Genomic DNA, 18621 nt, shown 5'->3' on the forward strand with positions numbered 1-18621 from the left:
TCCCAGACATCTTTAACTCTGTCATTAACGTTCTAGGAAATGCCAGGTTCTTCACTTACGAACCTTTTTACATTCTCAGAACATCCTAAGCTCTCATTAACGTTCTAGGACACGCCATTGTCGTTCACTTATGAACCTTATTTACATTCTTAGAACACACTAGAGTTGTTCCCTTACGAACCCTTACAATTAAGTAATCATCTTACTTTAGTTTTTACTCACTAAACGCTGTTTAATATAACCTTCTTAGAAAAGAAAATTATTACTGGTGTTCACAACATACTAAATCTGTAAAGTAGAGTAAAATTCGTAAGTGATGTCTTTTGTTTCTAACTGACGTTGATCTTTCGCAGAGATATTACCTTTTGAGTTCTGAGAACCCCTTCAATTCGTTCAATTGAGAACTTAACGTTCAAGAACTCATTATGCTCTTCAATCTAATAGTTAACATTTAAGAGCACGTTCTTCGAACCATTTATTCATTATGTTCATCTAAGAACCTAATAAGCTCTTCAAGCTACTAGTTACTTTAATTAAAGAGCACGTTCCTCGAACAGTTTATTAATTACGTTCATCTAAGAACCCATTAAGCTCTTCAAGCTATTAGTACTTCATTTAAGAGCACGTTCTTCGAACTATTCATTAATTACGTTCATCTAAGAACCCATTAAGCTCTTCAAGCTATTAGTACTTCATCTAAGAGCACGTTCTTCGAACTATTCATTAATTACGTTCAACTAAGAATACATTAAGCTCTTCAAGCAACTAGTTACTACATTTAAGAGCACATTCTCCAACCAGCTTACATAAAGAACTGTCCTTCAAACCTGCAAATTACGTTTAGTTGGGATAATATAGCCTGCTCCCTGTAAAAAGAAAACTTCCCTCGACGCCTCTGCAATATGGCTTCTTACTCCAACAACATCACAGCCCTTGTCACCGCCGGGAAAACCATGGGGCTCAATGGCCAAGAACTGCTAGATTGGGTCGATAAAAAGGAGAAAGAAAGAGACGGCAAGGAAGAAAGGGAGAGGCAAGAAAGAGAGCAAGCCAGGCTAGACAGTTAGAGCAGGAATAAAGGGAGAGGCAAGAATGAGAAGCCAAGGAAGAAAGGGAGAGGCAAGAAAGAGAGCAAGCCAGGCTAGACAGGTTAGCTAAGGAAGACTGGGATTAAGCGCATGAGCTTGCCATGGTCGCCCAAGGGGCCCATAGCCCTGCAACCACGCCTCCACCATACATCCAACACTGCTACCAGCTCCATGATACCAAAATGGAATGACCTGGAGCCTGAGGCCTGGCTTGACCACATGGAAGAGGTCCTCAGGAATTTCAAGCCTAAGCCCACAGAAATCTCTATGCTGCTGTCAAAACATCTGGAGGGAAAGGGCCAAACCGCATTCCATTCCATCCTGTTAGCAGACCATGGAAATCTTGCAGAGGTCCGGAAGGCCATAATTAAGGATTACAAGCTCACCCCAGAAAGATGGAGACAACGTTGGAGAGGACACCCAAAAGAGGCAGGTCAAACATGGGCTGACTGGGCATGCTATAAGTCCCAAGCGCTCAAGCGGTGGCTAGAATCCTGCAACACTACCTCTGTGGAGGAAATAATAAAAACCTTTCAGCTCGAGGAGTTCCTACACTACGCCCCTCCGGCCCTAGCTACTTACCTCTGTGACAAAAACCCTCCAATGCTAAATGAGTGCTGCCATTTGGCAGACCACTTAGACACTCACCATCCTACAGCTAGTTCCTGGGCCATAAGATTTGGCCCTCTTCCCCTACCTCTGGTCAGCCTCTGCCCAAGAATAGGCACCCTCACAAGAAGCCCGTGTGCAGCTATTGTAAAAAACCCGGGCACTCCACGGAATAGTGCCTCTCAATGGCTGAGAATCAGCCAGACACTCCCGCTAAGTCCCCAATGAGATCACGCCAAACCAAGTCATGACTGGCTCTGGAATGAACAACAAAGGGCCTGCCCTCTCCAATGGGACAGTGCCACGCCGAGATTACAGCAAAAATTATTGCACCACTTGTCAGGTTCAAGGCCACTGCTCTATGGGCAAAGTGCCCTAGTAAAACAAAATCAACTGTCATTGTTTTGGCAGTGACAATCCAAAAGCCTTAGGCCCTCCAGCTGAAGGCCCTATATTTGTGCGCCTCCCAGAGGTAGCTACCCCGCCCACCAGGTCACAGCATTTGATGACACTGGCAGGCAAATCTCCCTCGTAAGAGAAGATAAAGTCCTCTATGGGGCCACCATTGACAGACACTCTTATTACCACGGAGGGTATCAATCGAATGAAGATGATTCTCTCCACCATCAAGCTAAGGGTCACAAGACCTCAAAGATAAAAAATCTGCACTCTTGCAGTAGCCACTTACCTTCCTGGAGGCTATGACCTCCTCCTGGGACAGGACTTCCAGTCCCCTTCTAAGTTATAGAAATCCCGGGGTCCTAACCCCTCCACAACTAAATCAAAAACCAAGAGTCCTCAAGGACCCACCTTAAACCTGCTGCAAGTGCCACTTGAATGCCCTGAGCAATGCCAGACTCCGACTGTTAAGCCCCTGATAAATCACATTCCAGTGCCAGGTCTTTTCCGCTTTTGTTAGTTTCGAAAAAAGACAATACTTAGACAATACTTATAGAGTAGTAGTCGATTTCAGAAAATTAAATAAGGTAACAGAAACCGTTCCCTATCAAATACCATCTATAAGAAATCTTATCACATCCATTGGACCCAAGGAATATCTTACTGCAATAGATCTGCTACTACTGTTTCTATAAATCCCTTTGGATGAAGAAGAAAGTAAACCACTGACTGCCTTTCCCACCAGTAATGGCAGATACCAGTGCATAAAATGCCTTTTGGTCGAAAGTCAAGCCCAGTGCCGTTTGTGAAATTAATGGAAAGATTCTAAGTGGATTATTAGACCAAGGTGTTCCTTGTTATACAGATGATTTGATGATAGCCACAGACACCATCGAAGAACATATAAAAGTGGCCAGAGAAGTCCAACATAGGTTGAGGAGAGCAAATCTAGAGGTGAAATTGAAGAAATGCACTATCTTTAGAAGGAAAATAGACTGTCTGGGACACGCCACTCTAAATGATACAGGTGTTGAAAGAAATGACTGAAAGACTAAGTCAATTAAAGAGTATCTTACACCTCGATGTAGGAAAGATATAAGGTCATTCTTGGGTTTAGCAGGTTTTTACCAGAAATATATAAAGAATTTTGCAACTAAATATGCTCCACTAACAAATCTACTGAAAGAACATGTATCATTTGAGTGGGCAACAATAAGCATTTGATGAATTGAAAAAAAGACTAACCCACTCGCCAGAACTTAGTTTTCCAGACTTTAGTAAGGAATCCTTTCTGGCAATAGATGCAAGCTCTATTGGTATAGGAGCATGCTTAATGCAAAGACATGCTGTTAAATACCATGCTATAGCCTATTACAGAAGAAAATTAAAACCCACAAAAAGAAAACTACTCAGTAACAGACAAAGTCTCTAGCCATAATAGATTCTTTAAAGCACTTCACATATATCATATTTAGTTACAAGATGACTGTCTTCATTGATCATTCCGCTGCAATAGAGTGATGAAGAATCCGAATTTTTCCGGACGAAGAGCTCATTGGTTTATGACTGCTCAGGAGTATGACAGAATTAAAATACGTTCAAGGGAAGGCAAATAAGGTAGCAGACACATTATTGAGATATAATCCTCAAGGAGACAGTACAAATATGATTAGTCAAGAAGCAAAGTCGAGTGAACCTATAAGTAATGTGTTCACTATGCACTATACAGAAGAGCTCTCTACATCAACCTTCATAAGGGAACAAACAAAAGATGGAGATCTAAAAGAGATCTACCAATTTTTGAAAAACGAAAGGAAATTTGATCATCAAAAACGAACTGAATTAAGTAAGAGGATTGGACGTCCAGTCGACGAATTGAATGTAATAGGTAATGTATTACTCTGGATGTGCCAGAAAATTGATCCATTTCGAACATTTCATGGTATGGTCTATAAGAAGATACTACCTAAGAACCTAAGAAGTAAAGTTCTTTCAAACACTTAAAATCACTAGGGTGTGACCAAGAAAAGAATACCCAATATCTGCACAACGTTTTGCAAAGAAACAGCATTGAGTACATTTTGATTGTTCTTACTGATTTGTCTTTCTTTGCTGCGCCGTTTTGAAATAATAATCGTAGTTCTTACAACAATACCATAATGCAGTTAATGCATAAACACTCAAAATTTGCGTAGGCTCTTCAAGCCATTTGATAACTGTTCACATTACATTTTTGCTGTTATTTATTGTTTACATGATTGTATGGTAATGTCATAAACAATTTCCTTGGCATGAGAGTGAAGATGTTGGCAGTTGGAAGATCTGTTTCCACTTTGACTATCCAGTGTCCAGTGATACTGGGTGCTAGAGGGCGATTGTGCTTTCATCAGAGTGACCATCGTTTTTGGCAGCGGTGGCCAAAAATGATACCATATCTCTTTGTTTTTATGCAAATTAGTTTTCACTGAAAATGTGTCAAGTCAAATATGTCTTCAATATCAACTTGATATGAATATGTGAGAGGGTGCGAAAGAAAGAGCAGGTAGACAAGAACTGCTAGTTTATTGATGTTGTTGTTGTTGTTTTAGATTTAGCTGGCCTTGTGCCAGCACGGGCTCTTGCTTCTAGAGCATCCCGTAACTCTATGTTGATGATGAGTCTGTGAGATGGGTAGGTTAATGAAAACTTTATTATGATACATGAAAGTGATTTTGATGGGGGTAGTTTACTGAGGAAGCGGCCTGCTTATAAAGCGGCGTGCAGACATCGGCGTATACGAGGACGTCAGTACAAAAACACACAAGTGACCCGAGGTCAAAACTATTCTCTATGCAAAACAGGACAGGTACATACAGATAACGTGACGATTGGCAATAGTAGATTAGACACAAAAATACTCTGGCACATACACTATTTATAAGGGCAAAAATGAATAGGTAATAAATGTACAATTACATAATGAAAAATAAGGCTGTGTACCACGACCTAAGGTCAGGTGTGAAGGTACCATAGAAAACGGGAGGTTCTTCATAGAAAACCCGTTGAGCGGGGACTTTACAAATAAATCTATTTTTATAAAATTTCACTTGAGCAGGCTCAAACTAGTCAAAACTTTGAATCATAAAAATGAGAATTTTGTAAATGCATGAATTGCTCACTTACCACCCCTAGCGATCTTAGAGTGTCTGAAAGACTATAGTGCATGATGATCCCGCAAGAGCTCACCCAGGACAAGATGAGACAGCTAGACTCGTAAAAGGATCCTTTCATTGGAAAGGACTGTACAAAGATGTGAATAATTATGTGAAGAGTTGTAATATTTGCAATAGTTATAAGGGAAGAATGGATGAGGAAGTAACCTTAGGTAACTATCCTATCCCACAAACTCCATTTGAAAGAGTAGCCATAGATCTCATCACTAACCTCCACACTACCAGCAGTTGCTCTCTCTGACAAAATATTTTGTAGATATTCTGTCCCACAACTAATATCTGATAATGGTACAGAATTCAACAATTCACTAGTCCAAGAAAGTTGTGATACCTTCAAGACAGAAAAGGTAACCATACAACTATATCATCCAGCTACTAATGGCTTAATAGAAAGGAATAAAAGAAAAGTTATGGGCACTTTAAGGCATTCAGTAGGACAGGATCCAGAGTGGGATGTTAATTTTCCTTTAGTCCAATTTTCATTAACTGCAACCATCAAAATAGGCAGCTATAGGCGTTTTTAGAGGGGGTGTCAAATATTCGTGGATTTTAGCTATTCACGGTTGGTTGTGATCCCTCTCCCCCATGGATATCAGGGGTCAACCGTACTATCGATAGCTCCAATCTTCGGTAGTAACAGGTTTTGTGGAGTTCTCCATCGTCTCTGATCATCGCATTTCGATACTTTTGAGTGGAAGGTGAAGAGGGCTACTATGTTTGACTATCACTGCAGGAAGTCTTGATAGCCTTCCATCATTTAGTTCTTTATTGAGGAAGAGGACTGACTGACTCATGCTATGGTAACATTGCTCCGGTGGTTTTCCACATGGGTGCAACTGTTGCCCAGGACTCGGCCGACTCCTAGTCCGGCTGATCCCCAGGCCAGCTGATTACAGGGCTGGCCAATTCCCAGGCCAGCCAACACCCAGGTTGGCTGATACCCAGGCCTACCAAATCTCAGGCTCACCAATCCCCGCCAATGTCTGGGCCAGCTGATCCCAGGGCTGACCAGTTGATCCCAGGACTGGCCAGCCAATACCTGAGCCTGCCGGTCCCTTGGGGTACCAGTCCAGTCAAGGCTCTCATACCTCTATTCTGGGATTCCCAGACATTACCAATGCTCTACGTACAGGTGCAACTGCTGCCCAGGCTGGCTGATCTGGTCAAGGCTGCTAACCATGCTCTTTGCAGGGGTGCAGCTCCTATCCAGGGGTCCTTGAGACCCAGGGTGCCAGTCCAGCCTAGCTAGCCAGCTGTCTAGGCCAGCCAAGGTATCTATATTTTCTGTACAGGATCTTTGGTTTGTAAGGTTTCAGGGAAGTAACAAGGCCTAAGCAGTTCTGTCATCCAGACTTAGGGGCGATTCCCCCTCCCTTTCTTTTCTGTAGAAGTTCATATTGTAGGAAGGTTTGAAACAATTATGGATAGCCCTTGCTCATGTTTTTATGAGTGAATGCACTCTCCATGACTGTGGGCTTCTTGTCAACTTAGTTTGATTACTGTGTGTGGCTTGGCTCACCTGGCAGGGGTCTTGCCTCTACTAGATGAGGCAAAGGTGCCAGGGACCATTCCCCCTTATTTCTGGGGAGGTTAACATTGGGGTGAAGATAGGAAGCTTTCACGCTTCCTCCTGGGCGTTTTACAAGGAAGCATGGAATTGTGTTGGTCCTAGAACCAAGCTGGTTATATGCCCAAATGGGGAGCGATCCTGTGGGGGTTTTCAATGGGGCTCCTCCTACAGGAAGGGTGTTTTTGGTTTGTCAGCACTTTGAATGGTCCTGAAGGTCCTGTACACCAGGATTTAGGTACCAAGGGTGCAGAGACCACTATTTCTAGAGGCCATCAAGCCCAGCTGCAAGCCGGATTCCTTTGGCGAAGTGCTGGGACTTTTTCTGCAGTTTCCCTTGCCACTGAGAGAGCTTAGACTCTTAGTTGCCTTGGTCATAACTTACTAGTGGTGTTATGAACCACTAACTTTCACCTGTATCTGTACAGGCAATTCACTCAGGACCAATCCTGTGTAGTGACACTACCTGTGACCTTGACTTATCGAAAGATCTTTATCTCAGTCAGTGTGAACTGATACCACAAGTAAATTTGAGTCTTTCTTTCTCTCTCTCAGTGTCACAGGCAAAGCAATGGATGACCCTAAGGAGGAGGCGTATTCAAAATGCTGCTGTCTGGCGGAAGCCTTTGCCAATAACCTGGCCCACAAGGCAACCACCTGTGAGCTGTTGTCATGTGAGGGGTACGAGATTAAGTGGTATCTCGAGTCCCTGTGCAAAACTTTGCCCAAGTCAATGCAGGCATAGAGGATAGGTCTGGTTCTGGGGCCTACTTTAATCCTTTTAGGATGAAGTAGAGGCTGCTGGAAGATTGGTGCAATTGACTAACTGCACCCATCTGCCAAGCAGTGTCCTATAGGATCTGTCCTATAGGGAACGGCAGCTGAACTTTCATGTTCAATTGGCCTCCTCTTTTTTGGGACAGTGGAGTTCCAACTTTTTTCCCATGAAATTTCCCAGACTTCTTCTCCAGTTAGGAGTTTTGTCTCACCTTTAATAACTCTTCCATTGTTGGAAAAGTGGTAAAGGGAAGAAGAGAAGGGGAATGCAGGGGCAGCATTCTTTCCCTGTGACTGCTATTCATAAGAGTGTCGGTCTCTTTTGAGTCCCTGCCAACTCTTACCTTTTTTAGTCTGTTTTCCTTGCCTTGTGTGCAGCTCGCAATAAGACATAACCCTTGGCTGGGGTATGTGTTGCCGAAGATTGGCACTAGAAGTCGATAGGGAGTGACCTCTCTCTTCTTTTGAGGGACTAAAAGGATAGGTATTTTCAAATACAGTACACATATTATAGTTGTTTCAGAAACAACTCGGCTTTACTCTCTGAGAGGACGGTCTTATGTCGGGACTTTCAATCACCTTCCCCAAGGCCTAACAAATAGTCTACATTTGTGTCAACTGATACTCTTTTGTGAGGGGTATACTGGATGTTTTCAGAGATTGATTTTTCCTGACAAACTTGTTGCAGTGTTGGCTAAAAGACAACATACTTTCTCGAGTTCAGTGGTGCTGAATTTCAAAATTCTTACCTTCTTTCCTGACCAGAGAGTGAACACCTGGGTTGAGAGTCTTTTTCTAAGGATTCTTGCATTAGCACTTTTTCTAAGGATTCTTCCATTAGCAAACTCAGGGAGGCTGCACACAAGTTTCTGCTGTTTCAGGTACAACTTGCTTGGGGTTGTCGCCATTCTTTAGTTCCTTGTGGGGGGCCAGTTTCTGTGAACAACCTCACCTCCTCTCACATCTTAGATTCATGAAGCCACCCCCAGGTGACTGAGACTATGACAGAACAACAGGAACTGTACAAGGGAGTGCCAGCTAGTTTCCCCAAGGATGCTTTCATGGTCGATTGCATCCAGTGAGGGGCAGGAGACACTTCTGGTCATTGCTCAGAGTGATGAGTCTCTCTTTAGAGCTGACGACTAGGTCCTTTCAACACCAGGTCTACAACAGGAGACAGGTAACAGGGACATTGGTCCCTAATCCCCTGTATGGTGAAGAAATTGCCTGAGACTCCAGGTCCTGAGTTTATGCCTGGCTACCATTTGGCATAACTGGCAGCTCTAATGCTCATTCTTTTCCAAGCTTACTTTGCTTTAAGCATAGAGAAAAGGTTCTTTCCTGAAAGGCAACTTTGAACCTTGTGTCTTTATCACCATTTCTCCTTTTTAGCACATAGCAGCAGGTTGCCTTTTCCTGTGCCCCTGGTGTAATCTTGGACACCCAATGCGCCTGTGCCAAGTAATTTCTGGACCTGCTAGCTCTGTGGTTCAAGGTCTTAAGATATATTCCTCTCTCTCTTGGTGAGAGGGTTCATTCCTCACTCACCATGAGTTCTCAGATACTTCCATTCCTTAAGCAGCTGTCTACAAGACTAGTCATCTCCAGTTATTGATGTGGAGATGACGTATCTTTCAGAGCTTTTTGTCTGAAGGTAGCAGTGTTTTGCTCACCTATCTTTGCCATAAAGCTTCTTTCTGCTCTGGGTTTTTGGAGAGGCTCGGTCAACCTTCAATCCCGGTTTGAGGCTAGGAGTAGATCTTTCTTTTTCAAGGGAAATCTTTCCTACTCCTGAGAAGCTATAACAGTCTCTCTCTCTCTCTCTCTCTCTCTCTCTCTCTCTCTCTCTCTCTCTCAGGGGTTCAAACCCCAGAGGGTCATGACTCCATCCTTTAGGAGTTTGACTCGTAGCCTGCATGAGTCTTTTTGAGGGTTGTCAGACTTAGGTCTGAATCCAGAGAATGCTGGGTTAGCCCTGGCATCAGTAAGGTACTGACAAATCACCTGGGCTCTCGCTATGTTGGCACTCGGGAGGATGGAATCTGTTTGTTCAGGATTTTCCCAAATTTTGTAACAAGATTCAGAACAGTCGGTCATGAATCTGTCTTGTCCTCTTTGAAGAACTTCCACAGGGACTTTTGCAAGATACTACTGAGTTTGGTTGAGTGTTGCAGGCTATCTTGAAGGTACTCGACACCGCAGGTTTGGATCTCAACAACTCTTTGGTTTGTACTAATAGAGTACTCTGCCAACTGTCTCTGTAAGATGATTTGTGGGCATCTTGTCTTCTAGGATGGAGAAGAATTGCAGACCAAATTAGGCTTTCAGGCTTTCGGGTATTATGTGCAGAGAGGTAACTGGGTATGGACCAGTGGCTGCTCAACAGCAACCCCAGCTCCCTCTGGGACAGTTACTGTAACACCTTGCCTAGATATCTGGTTGGCAGATGACAACAGGTTAGGAGTAACTGGTTCTTCTCCCTCTCTCTTACCTCTATTCCGTTTACAAGCTGGATGGACATTGGTGCTGGTTAGCTATCTGACTGAGCACCAGTCTTGTTATTGGCAGTGAAGGGATGCAAGTTCCCCTCCTCTCTTGACAAGGGGGGAGGAGGACAGACAAAAAAGCAAGCTTGTTCATCATATTTACCTATTTTATTGTCTACCACACCAATTGGTTTTTATATCGTGATGAAGAAATGGAGTATAAACCCTTTACCTAATGGTCCAGAAGTCTAGCATCTGCTACATCCCATATGCACACTACATTAGAGCCACAGGGTTCCTCCCTCTGCTCCTAATGGACCAGGAAGGTAACACCTCAGGTTGGGCAAACCCATCACTTGGTTCAGAGATTTGCCCAAACTCCTCCCACTAATGGGTAAGTCTCCTATGTCAGAACGAAGGTTTGTATTTGTGTATAAACAGATAGCAAATTTTAAAAGTAATATGTATTTTTCCTAACAAGCAAACCTGAAGTTCTTTACATTTATGGCCCACCTCAGCCACACTTCACTCTGGTACCTGGGCCAAAAGGCAAAGTGGAGTGCAGACTGACAGGTCGGTGTGTAAGGACGGGATTGAGTGACATACTGGCTGGGTGTTGACAGGTTAATTGGTAGTTCCTTATTGAATGAATGTACGGAATCTTCGAAGATGTTATTGGCCAGTGCGAGCCACAAAGTAGCGTCTACACACAGGCAGAGCAAAACAGAGGTAATGTTTTGGACATTTGTGTTTGTCGGCAGATAAACAGATGGCGATTGTGAGAGTCATAATAAACGTACAGTGATAAAACATATATCAATGGAAAGGCCAGGAAATTCTACATATGGCCAATTGCATGAGATTTGAGACAGATTAATGAATGCAATGCAGTAGCATAATATATGTGAAATGACGAGACGTTTGGCGTCTTCACAAACAGAAACATACTACAGTTTGATACAGAAGATTCGGTGGAACACTATGAGTACATGATTAGAATGCTTGCATGGCAATGCAAGTAGTGGTGATTGTACATAAATCGAGACAACAGTGGTTACGGAGAAACAGATGGAAATATTGTATGGTAGAAGTTGCATTCCTTGAGAGAGAGAAAACGAGATGCTCTTGTTTCTGTCTTGTCCCCTCCGATGGATGACGAACACACGAACACACACGTGTGCTCGAAAGAGACTGCCATCAGTGCGATGGATGGGTCTCTTACAATACTCCCCCCCAAGCAAGGCATCAGTGCGGAAATCATCTTGCTGACAATTGGAATTGGCTCGAAGGGCTTGGGCTAGGGGCGGGTAGGAGGCTGAAGGGTGGCGCCGGCCGGCAGGAACTCGAGGAGGACGGTAGCGGGTTGAAGGGTGACGTCGGATGATCTTTCGGTAGCCAGCTCGAGTGGGACAGCAGTAGGTTGAAGGATAACGGCGGCTGATCCTTCTGTAGCCAGCTTGAGGGCTGAAGGATAACGGCAGCAGGCTGAAGGATGACGTCGGCTGGTCCTTCGTTGGTCAGCTCATCTGGTACGAGTTCGGGGGCGGCTTCAGGTTTCCTGGAGGAGGCGTCCAGGGCTCCGGTGGTGGGGTGGGTCATCTCGGAGGGTTGAACATCTACTGAGAGCTCGTGAACGGCGGGAAGCAGAGTGGCGGCGAAGGGTCTGTTGGTGCGTGGGTCGTCATCTTGGGTCGGCTGGGTCCTTCATTTCACTCCGGGGTCACCAGTGTAAGGACAGGATTGAGTGTCATACTGGCTGGGTGCTGACTGGTTTATTGGTAGTTCCTTACTGAATGAATGTACAGAATCTTCGAAGATGTTATTGGCCAGTGCGAGCCGCAAAGCAGCGTCTACACACAGGCAGAGCAAAACAGAGGTAATGTTTCGGACATCTGTGTTTGTTGGCAGATAAACAGATGGCGATTGTGAGAGACATAATAAACGTACAGTGATAAAACATATATCAATGGAAAGGCCAGGAAATTCTACTTATGGCCAATTGCATGAGATTCGAGACAGATTAATGAATTCAATGCAGTAGCATAATATATGTGAAATGGCGAGACGTTTGGCATCTTCACAAACAGAAACATACATACAGTTTCATACAAAAGATTCGGTGGAACATTATGAGTACATGATTAGAATGCTTGCATGGCAATGCAAGTAGTGGTGATTGTACATAAATCGAGACAACAATGGTTAGGGAGAAACAGACAGAAATATTGTGTGGTAGAAGTTGCGTTCCTTGAGAAAAAGAAAACGAGATGCTCTTGTTTCTATCTTGTCCCCTTCGATGGATGACGAACACACGAGCACACATGTGTGCTCGAAAGAGACTGCCATCAGTGCGATGGATGGGTCTCTTACAGGTGGGCTTCCCCATCTGTCAGTAGTTGACTACCTTGTCAGTAAGTTTGAACAGACATTCCAACTCACATCGCAATATAAATCCTATGTAAAGAATTTCAGTTTTGCATGTTAGAAATAATACCAATTACTTTTAAAATCTGCTATATTTTGCTGGAGACAAGATCATTGTTTATTTTCTATCAAATTTTTTTCTGCTTTTACTACTCTGTGATCACCAAGTTCTTTCTATTCTTTCAGAGTAAGTCATAAGTTCAGGCATGAATGTGGAGTACATTCAACTGATACTTCAAAAAGAGCTGACACTTTCAAAAGTTTCTCGGTTTCCTCAAAAGAATCTACTTCAATTAGAATTTTGTCAGTATTCTGGCTTGTAATATTTGGTTGTCTTCCAATTCAAGAAAAATAAGTATGATACTAGTTACCAACAAAATCCTCCAGGCATAATGTAATGCCACTTGTTTCTTTGTTGTTCAAAAGCTTTTAAAGTAACAATCATATGTTTTCTTTGTTTTGCTGCTTTCAGGGGTCTTACAGGGAGGGATCATCGCCATTTTTCCCCTAAAACGTTTCCAGCAGTTGTCATCTGTCAGAACTCGGGGCATCTAATTTATTCAAAAGTGATATGAAATTTTTAAAAAATGGGACTGCCTAAAATTTCAGACACATCATATGCTTTTTATGGAGTTCATTTCTCCACCAGAGAAACAAGCTACTGCTAGAATCCTTGGGCTGAAATCTCTGGACAGTTCTGCCCTTTGAGTCATCAATATGACTGACACATCGATACCTGCAGATTCAAACATTACCAGCTGGTTCACAAGACCACAGCAGCTCTCATTTTTGGCTTAGAATGTGAACGCCAATCCTAGCAATGGTATCCCTTTTCAGTAACAAAGACTCGAAAAGATGGAGTTGGAGTGGTTGCACAGCAAGATAAAGAGAATCAGAAAGGATATTAAATTAGAAAGAGGATCTAAAGGTGAAATTGCAGAAAAATCTAGCAGATGCACTTTTAAGTCATAGGGAGAGGTTGGACAGCAAAATGGAAGAAAGCTCATGAAATCTGAAAGCGTAAAGTAACAATGAGAAAGAAGGAAAAAGTTTTGAGAGATACTTGGATCTGAACAGGGGGAAAAGATATTCCCCAGTTCAAGAACAATCTTGCCTGTCACACAGCTTCAAAACTAAACATTAATATTCTATCTTGAAGCCCTGGGACTTTATCAAGGTATTCTCTCATTGAGAAGGAATTATTTAGTAAACTTAGGACCAAGAAAAGATTGCACATTAATTTTTGGATGGTTAATCAACATATTAAACAGTATATTTATTCTCTCCCTAGTTTGGATGCTTTACCAGAAGAAATATCAGGGCAGGAGTTCCACTGTCTGTTGGATATGACAGATGTTTATTAAGAAATGCAATAAAAAGATTTCAAAGATACAATTACTTTCTATAAAAAGGATAAATTTACATAGATTTGCTCTATTACCTTTCTGGTAATTCAGCTTCTCTTTCAAAAGTTGGGATGGGACTAAAATTGCTCTAGTGAAGAAGTCTCCAAATGCATTTTGACCAGGCAGAAATCAGTTTTTTGAGTCATGTTAGTTCAGAGAAGGATATGAAACCTGGCAGATATTGCAGCCAAAATCTTTTACATGGAATGTCCCAAGAATGAAAAAAAATTGAAGATTGTATAAGAATGAGCAGTTCATACTAGGAATTATAAAATATTTTTCAAGGATACCTAAACCAATTACTGATGAATCTAAACGGGACGTAAAAGTTCTTCTGGGAAGAACAGCAGAAAGTATTGGAAGAGGTAAAAAAAACTAGTAGAAGAACCTGTATGAACAAAATAATATTTATCTCAGGACAATTACCCACACACATGTCCAAGTATTACACAGTAGCAGTCTTATGGAAAAGAAGCTTTGACCATCTTACCATTTTATGTTTCTTTCATCATACTATATTGGCAAAATGCTTCTTGAAAGTGACTGACGTTCTTCCCATGGCAAATATTAATAAAAAGGAGAGAAATGTCCAAGGATGAGCAGATTTATCATACAGTCAAAATACGATTTTCAGGTAGTAAACTAGCAAGAAATTTCAAACAAGGTACTAGATGGTCTCAGTCCAGCAGATCCTATGGAAGTTCCATCTGTATAATGTAAATTTAGAGAGAAGAAACCATTGAAGATATGTCCTCAAAGGATAAGATAGTATATAAAAGGGAAAATTTGGGTTGAAAATAGGGTTAATGCTAAGATACTGTAAACTTGGAGAGGAAATCCATCCAAATCTCTCAAATTTTACTTTATAAGTCAACCTTACATTATAATCAGTTATGTTTGAGTATGTAAATTATGCCATCCCACGCAAAGGTTTAAACCACAAGGCAAAACAAACAAACTCTGGAAAGAACTTCAGAGGCCCTCTTTGGATTTGACAGATTTGGTCGGTTGGGAGTACCAATACAGATGTACCCTTACTATAACTGACACTTCCTTACATTTCCTGCGAGGAAATGACAGCAGATATAATGAAAAAAATGTTAGCTAGAACCTTCCTACATTTTTGGAATATCACTATTCACACCAACTGGTAAATAATATTTAGACTGCCTAATAACAAGAGAGAAGGTTCTGGTGAATACTTCACTGAATTAGGCTCAGCGTTGGGAACCAGACTCTTGAACGGGACCCTACTAGCTGCTTGCACCTGTAAAATGCCTGGCTTTATAGGAGTTTACAGGAGTCAGCCTTTGCCAACTAATATACAGTATATGACTAGGAAGCTAGTAGCATATCTGGGTGGTAACTGATTGTAGCATCAATCTCTTTCCATAGGGCAAAGACTATACACAAGGCAGTCTAGCAACATCACCTGTTCCTGTTCCTTCCCCAATAGTGCATGTATCCCTTGTGTGGCATACTGCTCCATCTAAGGAGTGACTCGCCTATTATAAATAGTTGGAACAAGTGGAAAATATTTTAAAGTACTGCAACATGCATTTTTCACAGATTTATAAACCTGCTCTAAACAGCCATTCATTTGTCCCTATGGCCAAAGGAAAAAGTGAGGCTTCTGCCAGGTGAATGGTCAGGGTTCCCCCTTCCCACTTAATATATATGTGCTAGTTATTTTCTTAACAAGCTTTAGTAACCAAACCACCTGTCACCAAAGAATACTTCTATCATAAATACTTCTGAATTATATATCTAGGATATCTAGGGAAAAACACAAATTACAGTTAAGAAACTCCCTTTCTTTGCCTAGTAATCATAATAGTAGAAGAACTCACAATTGCATTAGGCAGATTGCGAAAATTGATAAAAACTCAACAACAAAGCAACAGGAAAGCCAACAGAATGGAAGAAAACTTACCAGTATTACATGGTTGCAGGTGGAGAAACCAAAGCATGTTTCTTAAGTAAATGGGTACGGACTGCCCAATCTGGGCCTAAATTACTTTTCCCAGCAACAGTATACAAATGGGATTCTTAATATTAGCTGGTCACAGAAGGGTAATACTTACTTCCCATTCAGATCGGCTCCCTCCTGATTCTTGAGTACCAATTACAAAAAAGTCAGGCACTCGTTCCATTGCTTCAGGGAGTAAAAATTCCTCTAGATTTACTGGTGGTTCCTGTGAAATAAAAAAAAGTGCTATAAAATTACTTGAAAAACGACATTGTTAACAAGTCTAATAAATTTCGATGTGTTCATAAAAAATCCATGTTCTAAATTAAAGGATTAAAGTATAGATCCGGTCAATAAAAAATCCAATTCCTGAAGCATCACCACGGTAATAAAATGCACCCGCTACTGTTAGCTCCACTCACAGTATGTATTGAACTACTTTGTTATTAAAATTAGAACATGCACCCTTTCTTGAGGGTGGAACTCGGCCACTAGCCACTAGCATAACACGGTGACATGAGATTTTATCATATATGCCTCATTTTCTCACCTTCCCATTTTTGACAAGAAGCTCCCAATACCTGCCGTGTTAGAAATTTAATTTTATGACTTGGAAATTGCTGTCTATCTATATACAGCTTTTCTGCTTTTAAGTATTAACATCTATGTTGTGAATTTTCATCCACAACACACTGTTTCTTTGCTGATGATGAGGACGTCTACAAACTAGGAAAGGATCAATGAGACCACAGTTTTAAAATGCTGACTTAAAAACTAATTTATTTACAACTATTTACATACCAGTACTCATCACTAATAGATGTACGATTACAATGGAATTCTCTTTGTTAAATAATATCACAAATAGCAAAGAAATTCACTTTAAATATTTACTACCGATTTTGAAACAACTTACAATTAAATCTTGGTGGACACATTTACAGAATTCAATTAATTATCCTACCTCACTTGCTGTACCATAAGACGGATGATATAACAAAGAACCTCGTAGTGCTTACTAATTTTGCAGGTGATCTCTATCATGTCCTGGATCGCAGAGCCAGTCATTTAAGCCCGCTTCCACCTTTTACAATCGTTCGAGGAGGCGTAATTGCGGCTTTCCCGCCAATTGGACGTGTCTCAAACGCACATTAGCACCGTCAGATGAGATAGGGGTATGTTCATAACTTCGTCCGGCTCAATGAGCAACCAGAAAGACGACATGTGGTTTCTGGCACCCAGGGGCCCAGCCAGGTGGTGAAAGGTGTAACTTTCCTCACCATCCTCCCACCTACAAAGTGGAGAGCTCATATGATAAGCACTAAATCTATATACTTAACTGCAAACTCTCAAAGAAGGAAAGAAAAAGGGGGGTTTTCACGCTTGGCCCAACTCCAACTGGGCCCTGTTGTAGCTGGGTCAAATGTGGCAACAAACAGCAATAAAAAAATTTGAGTGGCCACTCTTAATTTAGGCAGTCATAAATGTTAACTCAACTGCCTCAATCCTGTTGAGATGCTCTTCAATATAATAAAGCACTATCTTACTTAACTAAAATACTCAGTACCTGATATGGTCGTCATTTCAATTGCAAAAAGGAACAAACATAATCATTACTGATGAGTTTACATCAACCATGAACACTGTACATTCTTCACTGTAGCCCTGCACTCAGAGTACCGATTCATCAGGAACTCATGCAGTACTCACTACTTACTATATTCTCCATCAAGACTCTCTTACAACTCACATTTGTATATAGTTCACCACACTCGCAATTTTTTTTCTGTCCTACACTGTCCCTTCCCGCATCCACTGAGCCATTCTTTCTCACTGTGTGAGGGCTGCTTTTCTGTGCAGTCTGGCTTGTTCAGTACTTTCCCTTCATATCCTCGCGCTTGCTCTTTGGCAAGCTCACTACTGTCATCACTTATGACATTGAACACATTCCTATCGAGTCCTTCACTTATGACATTGAACACATTCCTATCGAGTTCTTCTGTCTCTCAACTATCACGCACACTTAAAAGCAATCGGGTCGTCCGTAATTCCTTCCTCTGCTGCTCTCTCAGCATCTGGGTCGTCGTCTTCTTCTTCGGACATTTCTAAGGGAACAGTGTGATTAATTGCGCTCAGGTGCGCCTCTCCTTCGCAAAGGACCTTGGCTGGTCCCGCCACACCCAGGGGGTCAGTATACACTGTAAGGACCCTCCCAAGTGGCCAATCTCTGCGTTTTCTGGATTCAATCTTTATCAGGATGATATCACCTGCCTTAAGAGGCATAACTGCTGCTTCCCTTGAATCATGGCGATCCTGTAGTGCCCATAAGTAGCCATCTCTCCAATAATCCTTGAATTTGCTGAGAGCGGCTGTCAGACAAAAATAATGATGACAAAGTTGCTTCGTTGTTAGGGTGTCCAACATCCCTTCGTGGGGCGTGATGTCCAAATAAACAGCTTGGCTAGCCATACAGGTGATCAGCAGCAAGTAAACCACTCTGGTGTTGGTCTTGATAAGTCCAGTGTGGTCCAATCCCACACATTCAAAGGGTCTGTTCAAGGTGGTTTTTGCAGCAGGAAGTTGCGGAGGCAGTGGGAGTCTTAGAGGAGGCTGGAAGGTCATCTTGCACACACTGCATGATCGGATCACACCCTTAACTAAAGTTCTCAATCCAGGCATCCAGT

At 42.1% G+C, this 18621-nt stretch overlaps 1 protein-coding gene across 3 annotated transcripts in view; it reads right to left on the bottom strand.

The window, feature by feature from the left end:
• The window catches only part of INPP5E (Inositol-3-phosphate synthase), an 830915-nt gene that overhangs the window by 253066 nt on the left and 559228 nt on the right, over window positions 1-18621 (bottom strand). For all 3 annotated transcript variants that reach the window (XM_067084336.1, XM_067084335.1, XM_067084334.1), the window contains one exon: window positions 16053-16163. In XM_067084336.1, coding sequence (XP_066940437.1) covers window positions 16053-16163 — 111 coding nt within the window. The remainder of the gene's footprint in view (window positions 1-16052; window positions 16164-18621) is intronic.

This window comes from Macrobrachium rosenbergii, chromosome 41 (genome assembly GCF_040412425.1).
Source record: "Macrobrachium rosenbergii isolate ZJJX-2024 chromosome 41, ASM4041242v1, whole genome shotgun sequence".
Taxonomy (NCBI): domain Eukaryota; kingdom Metazoa; phylum Arthropoda; class Malacostraca; order Decapoda; family Palaemonidae; genus Macrobrachium; species Macrobrachium rosenbergii.